This window comes from Nipponia nippon, unplaced genomic scaffold (assembly GCF_047370975.1).
Source record: "Nipponia nippon isolate SJK-2023a ecotype South Korea unplaced genomic scaffold, ASM4737097v1 scaffold_5, whole genome shotgun sequence".
Lineage (NCBI taxonomy): Eukaryota > Metazoa > Chordata > Aves > Pelecaniformes > Threskiornithidae > Nipponia > Nipponia nippon.
This window is the reverse complement of record NW_028262369.1, coordinates 10,244,453-10,262,068: the sequence shown is the minus strand read 5'-3', so window position 1 is coordinate 10,262,068 and position 17,616 is coordinate 10,244,453. Positions and strand designations below refer to the sequence as shown.

General features: G+C 41.6%; 1 protein-coding gene across 4 annotated transcripts in view; it reads right to left on the bottom strand.

Moving 5' to 3' along the window:
- The window catches only part of EEF2K (eukaryotic elongation factor 2 kinase), a 35,846-nt gene that overhangs the window by 10,069 nt on the left and 8,161 nt on the right, over positions 1-17,616 (bottom strand). For 2 of the 4 annotated variants that reach the window (XM_087733407.1, XM_087733406.1), the window contains exons 2-12: positions 15,414-15,738; positions 13,591-13,641; positions 11,713-11,813; positions 10,083-10,143; positions 9,182-9,219; positions 6,143-6,314; positions 4,158-4,307; positions 2,515-2,647; positions 1,668-1,795; positions 862-1,063; positions 517-584 (exon numbers count right to left, since the gene is read on the bottom strand). In XM_087733407.1, coding sequence (XP_087589533.1) covers positions 517-584; positions 862-1,063; positions 1,668-1,795; positions 2,515-2,647; positions 4,158-4,307; positions 6,143-6,314; positions 9,182-9,219; positions 10,083-10,143; positions 11,713-11,813; positions 13,591-13,641; positions 15,414-15,659 — 1,350 coding nt within the window. In that variant the 5' untranslated portion in view covers positions 15,660-15,738. Of the gene's footprint in view, positions 1-516; positions 585-861; positions 1,064-1,667; positions 1,796-2,514; positions 2,648-4,157; positions 4,308-6,142; positions 6,315-9,181; positions 9,220-10,082; positions 10,144-11,712; positions 11,814-13,166; positions 13,545-13,590; positions 13,642-15,413; positions 15,739-17,616 lie in introns of those variants that run through there. The other 2 variants (XM_087733408.1, XM_087733409.1) reach the window with 2 other exon arrangements.

Genomic DNA, 17,616 nt, shown 5'->3' with positions numbered 1-17,616 from the left:
CCAAGAATCCACTTAATATAGTTTCAGTCTTCAGCGGTAGCCAGTCAAAAGATAAAACAGTAACTGACAGACCCTGGTACTAAGGCCCCCAGTGCTGGAAAATTCCCATTGCAAACTTATTGCAGTCTCCTCAGGTGAGGTTCCCTAACATCCCACAGTACCAGGATTTGCAGAGCCCTAATCAATGGGGATTGTTTAGCTTTCATACCACAGCAGTTGGCACAAGTGCCAAAGACACAACATGCAGGCAGGGGAACAGACACACACTTTAATTATCTGTTAAAATACACCACATGCAAATAAATTTCTGGAGGGGAAAAAATAATTAATACTATTTTAAAATAAAATGTTCTTTCTTTAGTAGAAACAGCAAATGCATGCAGGTAACCTGACCCGAAGCAATGAAAGCAGGCAGAGCACCTTTATGTGCTTTTACTGAACAAAGCCTTCAGGCAGTCCTTCAAACACATACTCACTAAGGAACTGCAATCTCATTTTCTGTGGAAAGACACTCACCCTTTGGTTATCAAGCTGATCATAGTCTTTGTGAACCAGGTTATCGACTTCATTGAACACAGGCCAATCTAGGAAGAAAAATATTTGCTTCTTATTGTACGGATAACACGCTTGAGGAGAAAGCTCTAGATACCATCATTTTATCGCAGTTTTTTCACACAAGCATCTGTGCATTAATTATCTACATAGAAGTACTTTTAGTGTTATTTCTGCTCCAAGAGGAATGCTGGAGACAAGTATTCTGGACTAAATACAACATGCTGTTGTTTAAAACCAACAAAATAAAACAAGTCGCTGCCAAATGTTCAGGAACCCCCAAGGAAGTTATGTATGAGGCTCACTCACTAAGCATGTCCATCTTTTGGCTGTGAGGTGTTGCTGAGGAAGGAGAGCAGGGTAGAGAGTCAAATGCTACATCGCTCATGCTTTCATCTCCAGAGTTTTCAGACAGGCGGAAGAGCAGAGGAGGCCGACTACCAGAGACTGTTCTCACTCGGCTGCTGCCACATTTTTCCTCTGTACCACGGAGAATTGTTTGAGCAGACTCCTTGGCAAATTAACAAGAAAGTCCCGTGAATAATGCTTCCCTGTATTCTAAGCATGCCACATAAGCCAACACAAATATTTATTAGGAGTCCTCTACAAAAGAGGGGGTATAAATACACACATGTATACATAACTATTTGCTTGGAAAAGTTCTACAACCCAACAAAATATCAAGTCCTGGCATTGTTACAGTCAGAGAGACTTCTGTTTAGGACTGAATTTCATTCAGTGTTTCATCAAGTCCCATTCCCACTAACATCGGTGGAAAGTGAGATCAGTTAAAGACAAGCAGTTCTATTCTTTTTTCTCCCCAAATTAGGTTTGTGAGATACAAAACTCACTAATGATTTCAGCATTCAAAGATATACTTGGTCCTACACATACATGTGTTACAAGGTTCCCTATTAATTAAAGCTACAGCATTAATTCAGAGACAAGTATGGATAAGTCAGCTTTAAACTGCTGTATTTTAGACTGCAACATTAGTGATTAAGGTGGTTTTATTTGCCATGTAAATAGCATATTTCAGTTTTATTTACAGGGCTTTTAAAGTTAGAATAAACCTGCTATACCGCTTAGTTACACTTTTTTCATCAAGCACTTACCAGCAATTTTTTATTACAATCCAAGGCATCTTTCTCTTTGGACGAAAGATCAAACGGTGTAAGCCCCATGCTTTTGCAAATCTTGTTGCAGAAATGAGAATGAAAGAACAAGGCCATACCTCGAACACCTGCAGCATTAAAAAAAAAAAAAAAAAGTGAAGGGTTTACTCAAAGTGTATATGACGGTTTACTTATTAAAAGCTAGAAGTCCCAAAGCATTTCCTAAAAAGTCAAAAAAGAAAGAAAAAGAGAAAGTGGTTTGTAGCACACACAGCTCAACCTGCTTCCATTTTATTTTGACACCTGTAAGGGCTTTTCACTCTCTCCTGCAGAGAGTGAAAGGAAGCCTGCAAAATCTTCAAAAGCAATGTATGCACAGAATATAACAAAAAATTAATTTGGCTGCATCATTCAGAAATGTGCCTAAATTTGATCCTGCTTACAAAACTTGCTGTGTCCTATGAACAACTTAATGTATGGACACTTGAAGCATTAAAAACACGCAAGGCTTATCTCTCCACATTCAGCTCTATCCATTCCTGCAATGTGGCAAGGAAATTGAAGGTCATGATTATTGCTCTCACATTGTAGGAAGCTACTTTATTTCATTACTTGTTTGGTTTAAGAGTAGGCCAGGTGACATGAGCCAAGATCAGCTTTCGTTTTAAATCTGCCCTTGCACGACAGCTGCCCTGTTCAGGGACTCCTTACAATAGAACTTCCCCAGCTGTTTGCAAGACCCTCAGAAACGTGCCTGCTCACTCAGCCGTGTCATGACTACTCAGCAGACAGCTGGGAAGAGAAAATAAGCATCTATTAGCATGTGAAACAGGATCATTGATTTTACCTAGGTTGCCATCTCCAAAATCTGTACCGTTCTCTGTATGGATCTGAGGGTCCGTGTAAAGATCTCCAACTCCCTGGATATCAACAATAATGAGTTGGTGTCCTGAGCGCTCAAAGGTGAAGTGACTAAAGGCCTGGGAAGAACCATAGAAGATGTCTGAGAAAACTCTCCCTTGATCTACTGAAAACAGCAACACATATTCACCACTTATAAACGGGCAAAGAAGTCTGATAACCCTATTGGTGAAGCATAACTGGTATAAACATCATGATGAATGCAATGAGAGACTAAAAGCATGTAGTGAGTTGCTTCTCCAACCTGCCCCCACTCAGAGATGGGCTAAAAGAGGTAGGGTGAAAAGCAGCAGTGGGAACATGCAGGGGAGATGAAATTGCTTTATTCCTCCTTCCTGTAGTGGAGATTCTGTTTTCCACTACAGTCTTCGCCTTAAGAAGTGGGGAGCTGCGTGGCAGAGGGAACAACAGTGGTGAAGCCAACGCAGAATAACTTCTGCATAAACATCTTGGCTGTGCCTGTGGATCTCCAAGCTCTGCAGCTCTGCCACGCTGCTTCCTTCTGCCAACAGGCAAAGCTCTGCCACATTTTGAACAATTAAAAAAAAAAACAAAGTGGGCATCCCCACAAATTCTCCTTCCGCTGCTATGCCCTCTGGGACGTCCTCCTGAACGGCTGATCTGGCTCTACATTCATGCATCAGATAATGAAATGTACATTTGTACTCTTTAAATGCAGCATCTCAAGAATCAAGTATAAAAAGCCCTTCTCTTTGGCATAAAGCTGAGACATTAGGAATCTTCTGGGAAGGCCTCCAAAAAAGCACTGCCAGGCCTGGGGGAGGTGACTAGTGGTGATAGACAAACATTTTAACTGCAGCAAATCTCATGGAACATTTTGTTCCCAACCTGTGAAAGCACAGCACTGATTCAGTGTAGAAAAGACAGCCCATAACATAAACCCTCTGCTTACATTAAGCATCATGACAAATACCTTAAAAATAGGGGGAAAAATGAAAAGAACAAAACCTTCAAGTGCCAGTAAAACACTCCTTTGCTACGCTGACCACTTTTTTGACAGTATTTTAAAGTTCTTTTACGAGATCCAAGAATCACTTGAAATCTGTACTTGTATTCTATACACAATCTCAGATTCACCTATTCAGAGGCTGTAGCTGAAAAAAACCATTGTTATATGCAAATGCACTAGATTTTTTCTTTACATGAGTTGGATATCTGCTACCTCCTTTTGTATATTACATGAGGCACCAGAAGACTATTTAGGACATAGTACATGAGAGGTCCCTTCCCGCCTTAATTTGAAGAGAATTTGAAATATGTCGATGCCTGCAGTAATAATTAGAGTCAAAGGGCTTAAGGTTTCCAAAGAGTACTGACCACGTTCAAATCAACTAAAATCAACAGACACTGAAATGCAAGGAAGAAGCACTCGGCACTTGAAAGAACAGGCCCCATATAAGGGGCAGACATACTGCAAGAAGAGAAATTAATTTGGCATTGTACTGGAAAACCTGCCGTTTCCTTTCTTGGCAGTAACGCAAGACCTCTGGATAGAGCCAAGAAACTCCCTGCAGCAGACTCTATGGAAAGCATTAAACAAAACCTCACTTGCGGAGTAAGACGGATGTTGTCGTCTCGCACAAATCCAGAGTTTGAGTTGTATTTGATGTATTTGCCCTCAATGTAATGTTCCAGATGAAAGAGAGGCTTTCCAGGTCTGTTCTTCATTTCGATAATACAGGTCTGTACTATATCCACCTGGGGAGGGAAAGAAGACAAACAGTGACTAATAGAATACTGTTTTCAGATCAAAATGTGTGTGAATCCTCCAGCTGTGAAAACTTTCCCAATGAAAGAAGCTGAACAATTGCAAAGAGCTGTCTGTTTAACAAGGGGGTGGGGGAAGAGTCATGTGCTGCTTAGGTTATTGGAGGAATTCCATAAATTAAAATCAGTCACTTCAAAACAGCTCCCTTCTGCAACAAATCCCTCTGAAAAATTCTAAGTGTTGGCTTTCTATTTTATTTTTGTGGGTACCTTAAGAGTACACTGCAAAGAGTCTATACCCGGAGAGCAAAACATCCAGTAACTACTGCACGACTTGAAGAAATGCCTTTTCAGAGAAGAACTGAAGACTTCTACCATTCAGGTATTTCTGTATCCTGCTTCACCTCCTCCCTCTGTCCCAGACACATTCCTAAAGGAGAAACCATCACAACTCTCACTTTGCTTACAACTTTTCTCTGACATGGCATTTAAAACTTCTAGATTTCTAGACTCCTCTCTGTGCACTTCACTCTACACCTGATCTTGCTGTTGTGAGACAGGTAGTGATTAACTAACCCTCGTATGGGAGGCAACGCACATAGTCCACATATTCAAAAGCACTCATTTGGGTTATGAAATTGTTAAGGCCCGCACACTGAGGCATGCTTCTTGACCCAAGCATCTTGTCACATGTCACACACAGTCTATGGTAGAGCCAAGAGCAGGAACCAAGATACCACAGTGCATGTACAGCACCCTTCCTACAAGCCGCCTCTTCCACTCATCTGAAGTCATCGTCACACTCAGGCATTCAATACTAGCTGCACATTAAAGGGACTTGACTGCTTCCTTGATACAGACCAAGGACATGCTCAACAAAGAGGAGCTATTGGCTGGGAGCGAACAACAGTTGCAGTCCCTCATCCCTGCACTTTAGTTTCTTGTCTTTTAACAAGCTGATTGCTGTTGGAGGTGTTTTTATCCAGGATGCAATGGCCAGCTTTGACCAGCAGCTATCTGACTTACCAGCACGGAAAAGCGCAAAGCTATGTTGGCTGTACAAAATGTTTAGCGTGGACCCCAGAACCAGAAATACAGCCAGCAAAGCAGTAGAACCACCTCTTCCTGAATCCTATGTCTTTGTGCGCATCCCTAGCGCAGAGGATGGGAACTTCTCTCAATATCTCCCAGTCTGATATTCCATCCACCTCGGAGTTTTGTACATCCTAACGCTTTGCACTTAACACAATGTGCTAGTATTGTTACTGAGACACCTAAAGGAAATGAAGCCACGGTATCTTAATTTTTTGGAAAATTCTTGACCACTCCTCAAAAATCTGTATTTGAATAGCTTCGTAAAGTTATTCAGGTTTTCAGCTCTTCTTAAAAATCAGTGCTAGTTAGGTGTTTAGATAGGTTTACAAGATTTAAGCATCTACCTTCCTGGAGCACTAACAGTTAAGCGCCTGCTGAGACTGCTGCTGGCAATAAATTCTGTGACATCTTTGGTTATCTCAAAAGCAGCTGGGCAAATATCAAAAAGAGCAATACAAACACCGTTTTATTTTGGTCTTCAGTCAACAGCTGAGAACAGTCGGACATTCACAAACACACAGCCCCTAATTCTGGGAATATAACGCAATTTCTGCATTTACTTCATTAAAAATCAGCTACCATTTAATGGAAAACACAGTAAGGCAAAAGAATCTATTTAAGCAATTAAATTTAATGGAAAGTGAACAAGTAATTCCCTCTAAATTATTTTGAAATCTAATCTAACAGGAGATCAAGACTGCATTTTTCTTTAGCAAGATCTTTGAATGTACCTGTTTTGGTGGCTTGTGCCGGTTGTACTCTTCTCCCCAGAGTTTTGCTTCCATCTGAAGTCGGACATCCTCAAAATACACATCCCTGCCCACACTCTCTATGTATTGCTTGGCAACGTAGTTATAGGCACCTTTCCAGTTCTGTGTGTGTAAGAAGTTGGACAGCTTTTTCCTGAAAGACAAATCAATCGTTGAAGAAGGGAAAACCAAGAATTTTAATGCAATCTTCCCCATTTCTTTGCCTGCACAGACAGAACCAGGCCCCGAGATCAGCATTACCCTCAGTCATTTACCAGATATTCTAGCTGAAAAGTGAAGCACATGTAGGGGGCAAGGGAAAAAGCAACAACCCATATGAATGGCTGGGACGTGCCAAAGTGCCTCTTTGGTTCGACTGCAGCTACTTCTACTCTGAACTTCCTCCCTTTCTTGTTTCCTTTCCCTCCCCACTCCCCTCAAACCCAGAGTATGAAGGGTTGGTGCCACCTCCACGCCCTGTTCTAATGTCAACAATTATTTTCTGCAGACATTAACAGGGAGTGGCCTTTCAATCATGAACTGAGAAAACCCTCTCCACTGATAAGAGCAAACTGCTGCCTTCTCACCACACAGGGGTGACTACTTAGTATTCCACATGACCCCAGAAGGAAAACTGCACGACAGTTCTTCTTATGATGTAGCTTTTAACTTTTGATGATGTGCAAATCCTTAATCCACAGATCTCTTAAGAGTGGGGGGGGGGGGGAAGGAAATAAAAAAAAAAAAAAAAGGACTTAGAATCATACAATCAATCCCAAAGCATTCTATGATTCATCATAAGAACTGTTATGTGCAGTTTTCCTTCTGGGGTCATGGGGGATACTAAGTAGTCACCCCTGTGTGATGACTTTAGTACTTTGACAACAGAGAACCTGCTGGCTGTCGACAAATGGATTAAGCAGGTACCCAGTGGCTGCAGAAGATGCCAACGCTCAAGTCAAAGGGGGAAAAAAAGCCCCATTGTTGTCAAGAATTTCAAAGCAGACACAGTCCTCTTTCCTGGAGCAACCTCATCCATTTATAGGGGACACAAGGGGGAAAGCAGTTCTCTCCCCCGCCCCCAAGAACTCAATTCAACAGAGGAGATGGCAAAAAGGTATAAAACCCCTCTACTGTGGCAGCAGTGGTACTGCTGGAGACCCCAGCAATGCCAAGCCAGTCTGAAGGGGGAGGAGGAGTATGAAGTGGAGTATCTAGAGTAAGGTACGGCTGGCTACTGAGCAGTTCCCATATTCTGCTCAGTAACAAACAATGGTTCTCTGAGCCTTTCTTAGTGCCATAGCAAATTGTACATTTTGAGAACCAAGTAGCAGCACTCAAAGCCTCAGCCCTCCCCCTCCTTCCTTTCCTCTCTCCCTCCCAAGACTGTGGTGCAGAGACAGAAGTACAGGGACACTCTAAAGGCAAAGCAACTCCAGATTGCCTGCCCTCCTGCAGGGATAGCCAGACAGGCACCAAAACATAGGCCTTGGAAAGAAGGAAGAAGCAAGTGAGATAAGAATTTCAGCCAGGATTTGAAACCTTTCCAGTTCTCTGAAGAAACAAATTTCTCTGCATAAAACAAGCCAGCTCATGTGCTCTTCCAAAGCCAACACTCTCCGAAGTTCATTGAGCCAAGTGCAGCTAATGCTGTCACTGTAATGAGTAAAGACTTGCAGAGTTGCAAAAATCTAGGAGAGCTCCAGCTGGGAAATATCAGTGCACCACTAAGAGTTATGGAAAATCCAGGAGTAGGAAGCTGATGCACGAGTTATGTTTTCTTTGTACAAGAGGTTAAGGCAAAGCTGCAAAGAGAAATTTCTGTTTATGGCACTACTCAAGATATTTTGTAAAGGGCAACTTGGTCATTCAGAAACAAGAGCTAAAAGCAATGTCAGCAGGCTAAGATTTGTTACTTCCTAGGCCTCACTCACCGCTGTCTCTATCCAGCTTTGCAAGAACAGAGCCACCAGCACGAACTGATACTGAAACAATGCCAAACTGGAGGACTGAGGGGTTACTTTCCCCTCTTTTTCCTCAAGTTCAAAACATCATGTTTTGTTATTCAGGAGTTTCTCTCTTTCCAGAAGTGAAACCAGACGTGAAATGCAATTTCTCTGGATTCTGCAGCTGGAAAGACAGGGGAGCGGCCCTAAACACACATATGCACATTTTCCAGGAAACATTCATTTCCAGAGCCTGGAAAGGGTGCGGTACTCTTGTAGCACAAACTGATTTATAGCTAGATGCTCATGCCTGCAACCATATTTGCTAACACTCTCTGAGGAAAGAAAAGTTCTTCCTCTGTCTTCCCCCACACTTTACCCTTCTGGAAAAAGTAACTGTTCGTATCCAAGCTCTGCCTTACTCAGAACAGGATTATTCTGGTACACGTGATCCCAAGTAAACTCTGGGAGGATAACCTTCTTTACTGAGGGAGGATTTCTGAGTTGAGATTGCACCATCCAACTATTCTTTCCCCTTTCCTCTGACTAACTATAGGCCTCAAGCTGGCCTTCAGGCTGCACACACCTACAGCCTCATATCAAATTCAAAGATATTTTAGTACACTAGGAATACAGGAACAAAGGAGCTGCTTCTGTACTTATGAGTATTTCGCCTCCCAAGAGATGGAGGAAACAGCATAAATTTATGAATTGCTAATTGATAGGCTGATTATACTTGCTGGAACCGGACATGATTGCACGTTATCCATCCCACTGCAGTTCCAGTACAGGCAATGGCTTGACTTTCCAAAGCAAGCTCACTGGATGCCTGCATCATGCTTGCTTGTGCTTCCCTTAAGAGAAGGTTCTGCTTTCTAAACCCCACTCCCTGTGCTGCGGCTGGAGTCACACAAACAGGAATAAACCCTCAGCTATGCCTTTTAGAAAGGCACAGCAGGGAGCTAATGGGGACCAGCACTTTACACAATTTTCACCACACCTAAGTGAAATTCTAGTCACCACAGAAGAAAATACTGCATGGAGGCCAACAAAGATAAAGCCAGCTGATACTTACGTTCTGAAACACTCTCGCATTGCTCCGCGGCCAAAAGGCTAGGGAAAAGAAAAAGAAAAAACAAAAACCCAGCATTGCCATTTCCACAAAGTTAATTTCTAATCCGTAAGAGACACAACCATGTCTTCCCCCTTTATATCCTGCACAAAGCAGCTCTCAAACAGGCTCTCTACAACATCTGCCTCCTCAGAGAAAAGTGAAAACCCACTGGCAGTGTAAGGAATCTGGTGAAAAGACATTGGGAATAAGCCCCCCCCTCAATATCCCATGGAGCAGACATGATATGTCTTTTAAAGAAGCTATTTAAACTCTCTCCAGTTTGGAGTCAGCTCTACTATGACTGCCCAGAGAAGCTGGCTTTGCAGACCTCATGCACACCACATTTAGGCTTCCATACAGGATGTGCCAAACAGAGCATCACCTCCCCAGACGCCAGATACAACATCAGTAGCACAGAGCAAGGCGACTCCAAAACATCACCAACTCCATGATTTAACTGGAAAGTGACAGTAGCTTCTACCCTCACATACTGAAAATTCAGTCTGTTTTCATCCTAAGAACAAAAATTATTTGGAAGCACACAAAATAATAGAGGACTATTGCCAGGCAGGGAGATGAGGCCAGCAGGAAATGGGAGGGAGATCATTGGGAAAGGAACAAATGCCTCATGTTGCTGATGGGGAAGGGCTGACTCCATGTTCTACTCTGCTCTGGGGAGAAAAGGCTGTTGGGACACCAAAACATAATGGATGAGCCGAGGAAAAAGAGAGGTAGGAGAAAAGAATAACATCGAGAATTCAAAACTTCTAAATGAGGAAAACATCTTGTTGCCACTATTCAGTAACAGGAAGGAAATGAAAAACTTGGCTGCTAATAAACATGAAGAATAGTGTGATCTTACTTGTGAAGCCATCTTGATGAGGACTTCATCTTCGACCCAGTCCCTAGTAACTGCATTGTACCTGCAAAAATCAGGAGATGTGCCTCTTAGAAAAATGCAGAGAGAACCCAAATCTTCCCATCCCCAGTGCCTATCCTCCCTTATCTCTAGCTGACTGCTAAAAAGTGCTGCTGCCACTCCAACACAAAAACTTCCAGTTTTCCCACCACACTCCTGCTCCCTTTACTTCGGGCGAGAAAGAAGAAATATGTATAGCTCTTTGAAGAGACACTGAATCCTATTGACAATGAACAGATTCCGCTACAGAAGCTAAACTTTTGCAACATTACAAACTAGGCTTTATCTGCTTTGAAATTAAATCTCCTCTGTGATGCCTAGGGGCCGAAAGAGCCTTACCAAGCCCTACACACTGGACAGCCCCAGGCCTGAGCTTGCATAAACCTGGTTCTGGCTGGGGATCTGCCGCAGGGCTGCAGATGATGTGAGCAGAACGCAGCACCAGCTGTGGCTGTGAAAAGCAGCCGGGCCAAGAACTGCCCAACACTGCACACCAAGGGAGGAGCAAGTCTCTGCACAACCCTATGATAATACAAGAAGTACAACTGTGGTTTCTCCCCACCCCCTTAACTCCCAACGCAGTAACAGCCAAATTGAGAACCACAGCGGTTGAGTCACCAACACATGATTGCTTCCAGCCTGATTCCCCCAACCTGGACTGAGTACTTCATGCATGCAAACACCCCATATACCCCCGTATATATTCTGTATCACCCTAGATTGTAGCAGACAAAAGAGGTGGAAACAGGAATATCAGAGCCATCTCTTTTTAATAGGGTATTGGAGTAGCCCTAAGCCAATATTATCACTTATTTGTATTTTAAAATATGCAAACCATTTCAGGACTATGTGGCTGACCAGGGACAGATGCAGTCTATGGGGAAGAAGAGCACTGCGTGACAGTGTTTGTGATTGGAAGGGAGGCCTCCCCAAACACTGATGCTAAGTGGTAATTAACTGGCCCCTAACTCCTACCCCTTCCACCCAGAAACCTGTGTCAGTAGGGTAAATGTTTTGGCAAAGCCTGTGCTAAAGCACTGAGAATACTTTAAGGGCCAAACTCAGTATCAGCACGTACACCATGCTGAGCTATTCTGGGCTTTATAAGGATTTAAATTCCAGCCACATGCAGCAATACTGCATGGACAGGCAACAGTGAAACTGCTATTTTGGGAAAGGCACAGAATGTTATGTTGCCTTTTTTTTTCTAAACTATTTAAACTAAGTAGCTGCCTCTTTACTGGGATTCATTTCCTCATTAAGTTTACAGCATTAATAAATCAACTAGAAAATACTTTTCAGCCTTGTTTCCTGTCTACATGATGAACCTCATAGATACTACTGAGGTGGGAGAGAAAGTGTGTGAAACCGGTTTGATGGAAGTTTTATTTTTTGATGATGTGCAGTATTTACATATTCTGGGGAGATTCAGTTAAGACACACTCGCTTGGGGCATTACTGAAAGTTCTTCAGCCACATAATTACACATATTCTGCACTACACAAACACAGCCCTTGCATAAACCAGCACACACTGTTTAACATCAGCATTAAAAGCAGAAAGACCCACAGACCTGTAACGAGTGGCTTGTTCCGTCTCAATGTCCTCAAGATGAAATTCTGCCCATGGATCAGGCATGTGCTTAGCTTTCTGAATAGCATGTTTCCAGGTTTCCTGAAGAAGTTACAAATGGCAGGTTATTTATAATCAGTAGCAACTCACAACAGCAGCATTTTCTAGAGCACGTCAGGATACCAATGCTACGAAGTTGTACAACTATACAACCCCCAAAGCACTCTTCATATTAGAGGCCAAGCAGTACACAAAACCACTCTGACATTTTATAGCTTCAAGTATAATGACACACAGTTCAGAAATATAAAGCATCAGGTTTCAGTGCAATTTGCACCACCGTAAAGTTACTGAGAACAGAATCTGGTCTAGTATATACCAAATTTAATTCTCAAAACCTGTTGTAATTTGCAAATATCTCTAACATAGACTGCAAATAGTGATAAAGTCACACCTGGACGATATTAATTCACTTTTACTGTTTTGATTTTTAACTTTGTATAACTAACAGCATATGCTGGCAGTGTAAGTGTAAAAAAGTCCACTAGTGATAGAGCAATATGGATGAAGAAAAAAAGTTCTGTAAACCCCAAGGCCCCCAAATTGTGCTCAGCATAAGAAATAAGAATGTTGTAAAAACTGATTATTATAACGATTCCAGACAAGTAGCTACTTCAATCTCCACCAAGTCAACAGTAAAAAATCAAAGGAGTTTTCTGGAATATAAACAGTCTTCCTCTACCAGCCAATTTGGATGCTTTTCATTTTGATCTCACTCTTTTTATATTTTACTGTTCCAAGAGAACTGGAGATATGATCCTGTGATGTGCCAAAGGCCTTCTGCAAGGTGAGCATGAGAAAAGGCCACTCTGCACCCCCACCAGAAAAACACCGAGCTCTGAGATTTTGTTACTGCCCCTCTGACTGAATTTCAAGTATGCAGAAACAGTAACTTTTAAAATATTGGTGGTTTATTTTTTTCTTTGGAATTTAGATCTCAGTCAAAACTTTAAAAAAAATACGGTATAAACTGGTGTCAGCAATGACATCAAGGAAGTTTTTGAAGCAGCTGAGCTTTTAAATAGTTCATGTTTATTTTTATTTCAGCTGTAAATCTGCATACCTTGCAAACAATTTGAATGCTCCCTTTTCTGACAATAAAACCACAAAATGAACACAATACTACAATAAATAAAACAAGTTTATAAGACATGCTGAGAAAGATTTCCTACATGTTTCATAAGAAAATGAAGTTGCCTCAGATCATGTGATGATACACATTTCATATGGACCTGGGAACTTCTGTACTTGAATATATATGAAAGAAATAGGGAGAGACAGAAACAAGCAGAATTGCTTGGTCAATTATCTATGTCAAATCATTCTTGAGTAGGGTCCCTCTCCAAAAGGTGATCTGTGTCCATGCTAGGTAATGACTTAAATTTAATTAATTACTTGTGCTTGATCTTGTGAGGTGCTTTGTACAAAAGCTGTATTCTCATCTGCAAACAAACAGAAGTTGGACTTCATGGCAATGGTGCTAACAGTGCAGTTTTTCTCCTGCTGTAGGCATACGGCTGCCATACAGAGTAAGTAGATGTCTTGCATCCATTCTATTCTTGTCCACAGTAGGAAATACTGTGAAGAAACAACTACAGATATGCGCTTTAAAAGAATCAATATTTCAGGGTAGAGAACAAAAGATGCATATTATTTCATGTAAGAGATCTTTTTTAGTTTTGACTTGATGACTTTTATGGACTGAGGCAAGCAGTTCTCCCAGACAATAAAATAATGAACAAAAAAGGCCATAAAAGGAAAAAAAGAAAGTCTTAATGCATCTATTAGATATGGTGTTCACATTTTCTTTTTAACCTACCCGACTATGGTCAACCACAGAGCCGTGCTTAGAACGATGCTGTGTGTCATTCTAAAGGATGCATGAGAAACATAAAAGTAGGAAAATACATGTGATAAGACAAATGATTGACAAAGAGTCTCTGTTCTCTTTGTTAATTAAAAAAAAAATATTTTTTTCCACTTAAAAGCCACTCTTCAATTTATATTCCTAATTTAAGTTCATTCTTAGAACATCTGTGAACAAACCTATTGAGGTAAGTTGGCAATTTTCGTAATTGGAAAACATGTGTTAAAAGGGTCTTGCCTATTAACCAGTTAATTAAACATTGCTGAGTCCTGTTTGAAGGCAGAGAGTTAATAGCAACACTTCTGTCTGTCTCTGCATTTCAGAGACTAATGGCCATTAGTCTCACTACCATCAGCTTTGGGGTCGAGAGGTGGACTCTGATCAGACCAGGCTGTGGTGGTTTAAGATGTTATCAGTCCTGGCTGGCTGCTTCACTCTGTGTTGGAAGTCACTATTTCTCCAGCTTAAGCAGCAGATGGAGACTTGTTGCTCCACATCTCAACCCAATGCATTTTATCTGTGATAGGATCTAAAATGCCAAACTAGACATTGTGGAGCCCAAAGCATGGGCACATATATTCTGCAGAAGCAACATGATAGCTTACGAGGAAGGAAATAATTGCAATTTCTTAAGTCCTTATCAGTTTTATCTCAGGCCACAGTGACTCAGAAGTCACACTGCAAACCCAGAGGCAAGTGTTTAGTACGTGCTAAAATGTACACACAAATGAAGACTAAGCTCCCTATGAGCTCTTACCTTGCTTAGCATAGCATACCCTTGTCTATACTAAACTTTTACTCTTCGCCTTCCTTAGGAATGCATACCTTTTAATGTTTCTATTAACTAGCCTTGGTAAAAATCTTCCTGCAGACAAGACAGTTTCATTTTTAATGTGTTACTTAATATGTTAGCTGACTGAAATAAACCATCTGGTATCTCTCCAGGAATAAAGCATGCATTAGGCATAACCAAAATTTAGAGTATCTATTAAATGAATAATATGTTAATATTTATAACAAGAAATGTGTTAATAAAACACATTAAATCCTATACAGTGAACGTCACTTCTGTTCTTGAGGCTCCGTTGCCTGTGGGTTCGCCTTCCCTTGCCTGGCCTGATCTGTGCAAAGGGAGCCGAGTGGAACAGGACACACTGCCAAGGAAGCACCAACTATGGCCCCTTTGACCTCTCTGCAATGCTGTGGTTGCTGTTCATTTTAAAAAGGTCAGATACTGCTCGAGTACACTGTCAGGAACTACTGCCAGCGTGACACTTCACGCCCAAGCACGGGAGTCAGCATGTTAAAAGCTCCGTAAGAAGGAACTAAAGCCTGAAAACCTAACATTACAATTTTATCATTTACAATTTTATTTGTCCAAATAAAAATACTATGGATTGTTAACTCTGCTTGGCAAAATCCATAATAAACTATCTTCTGCCGGGCCCCAATTTAGCTTACAAGTTATCATCTTTTAAATTTCCCAATCAAACAAAGTATTGCTTTTTTAATGGTTTGATCATAATGGCAGTGAATTGTTCGCCTGGAATCTGCTGCCTTTGTAGATGAAGACCTCCCACTGAACTAAAAGGGACAGTAAGCAATTCAATGGCAGTGTCAGTCTACTGGCTTAATGGAATTAACTGCAGGTCTGGAAAAAACAGGTGTATTTTTTTATTGAAAAGTCTTAGTTACAAGAGGTGAAGCAGTTAGAGAATCTCTCATGCCAACTAAGTAAAACCAAAACCTTATTGAAGGCTGGAGCCAATACTTACCTTAAAGCTAAAAGAGTTTCTAGGAGAAGAACTTGAACTGTACTGTTCAGTTTTTGCTAAGTTGCTATAATAATTGTCAACTTTGATACTAGCAGACTTGTTAGAAACTGGATCATCAGTTATTGGACAGATAAAATAATTGTCTTCATCATCACTATCAGCATCAAGATAATTTCCAGAGTTCGCTGTAGTTGATCCAGCATTATCAATCCCTTCCATACGAAAAATAAGGTCCTCGTCTGCCATGTTTGTGGGAGGTCGGTTTAACTCCTGCAATGATTAAAACTGCCACTATTCCAATGCACATGCAAATGGAGGGAAGAAGCTGGGTGGGAGAGAAAAAAAAAAATAAAAGGGTTGTTATTAAAAGAACAAATGATGCATGAAACTGATGTCAGTACACTGGCAGAAAAAAAAAATGCATATGGCTCTATAAAAACGATCCCCAAGTACCTACATGTGGTTTTGAACACCTCAGTGCTAGATCTGGGTTTCCAGAAGGCACTCAGTTTTTAAATTGCTACAAGATTGAGAAAAGGAGATAACCAAGTATAGAATAATACTATAAAATCTGAGGGACTGCAAACACTATCTGCTGCCTATGGCTGACATTTGTTAATGCTTCTATCTGCTCCTCTGACTGTTTTTATCCTTCCTTATCTGAAATTCTGAGTTTCACAACACTGGTCTTAGAAACTCGAGGGAGTTTTATCTCAAACACCGCAGTCGCGTTTTCAAATTTTTTCAGGACAAGTCTTCTCAAGGATATTTTATACAAAATTAATGGCCAAAGGAATTAGAGAGTATTATTGGGGCAACACAGAAAATTGTCCCGCCACTGCCAAGATTTAAGTTAGCTTTTAGCTCACATATAGCAAACTGTCCACAGTGCAAAGCGTGCTGCTGAAAGTGCAAAGCACGTTGCCCAGGCTACCCAGGATGTCCTCGGAAGGACAAAGTACAAAAGAGGCCAAGAAAGGAGGGCTGCCATTCCACTGCTGCTGCCCAAGTGCACTCACTAGTAGACTAGAGAGACAAGAGGAGGTATGTGTAAGGGGTGCCTCAACCCTTCTTTTACACTCTGTGAAGGGATTTCACTTTGGACCAGTCTTGTGTGATCTAAACAATCCTCTTCCAACTCCAAAGACAGCAGATACAGCAGTCTGCTCAACAGCATCAAGTCTCTGAGATGTGTTTGCTTTAAGCATAGAGCTTAAAGGAAAAAATATTCTCCCTGGTTAATAGTTCTTTTCCAAAGAGGTTAAAAAGCTTGATTTTGTCACTGGTTATTTTAAATTTTTGTAGCCTCCTGGATCCTAAGAGAACAGAATAGGTAGGTTTGGTCCTAGCTCCAAAGTAAACTAAGCAAATTGAAAGTAAAAGCAACAGTGCGAGGCAGACAGGTAATGGGTTTTTATTAACATCTGATCAACTACTTCTAAGCCCAGAAGGTGACATTCTAGGTAGATATTTCACTGAGGCCTTCTGTCACATTAAACAATGTTAGAGTAAACAATATGGGGAGTTCCATACGGGTATCAAAACTGCAGCTCTGCAAAGTCTCCCGTCCTACCGTAGCTTTTCCAAATTAATGACACCAGTTTCAGGGAGGCAGAGCACAGACTGCACAGCCTGACTACTGCAACAGACGTGCTATAAAAAAAAGATAGGTGAATCATGGAAGTATTTTTCCTGGAGCTCGGGTTCCATCCCTGGAGATCTTACAACAGGAATGTGCCCAGCAGCCTCCGCCCAAGAAACAGTTTGTGATGATTCAGCAGAACTCAAACAGAAATAAACTCCTACAGTCCCAAGCTACAGAAGATGAGTATTGTGTCTTTCACACCTTACCAGCCACACAGATGCAAACAGTTTCCATTCTTCCACATTTCACAGTCCAGAGCCACTGGCGGCAGGACACCAACGCCGACTTTCAGAGAGAAGAGTTTGCCAGTTTCTAGATCTATAAAGTCTCCCCCTCCCACCCCACAACACAGCTTCAGCAAGGAGGCCTCTGAAACACAGGGGGCAGGTGGCCGTGACATCCCTGGAGTGACACTGCACCTTCTGTGCAAGGGCTCATTTTAGTCCACCATATATAACATATGCTGCCAAGCAGAAAGCTAGGGATATATGCCTGAGTAGGAAACTGGTGTTACCTGCCAGCATTCCTGCCTCCCGTTCAGTGTGATGCCTTTGCTTC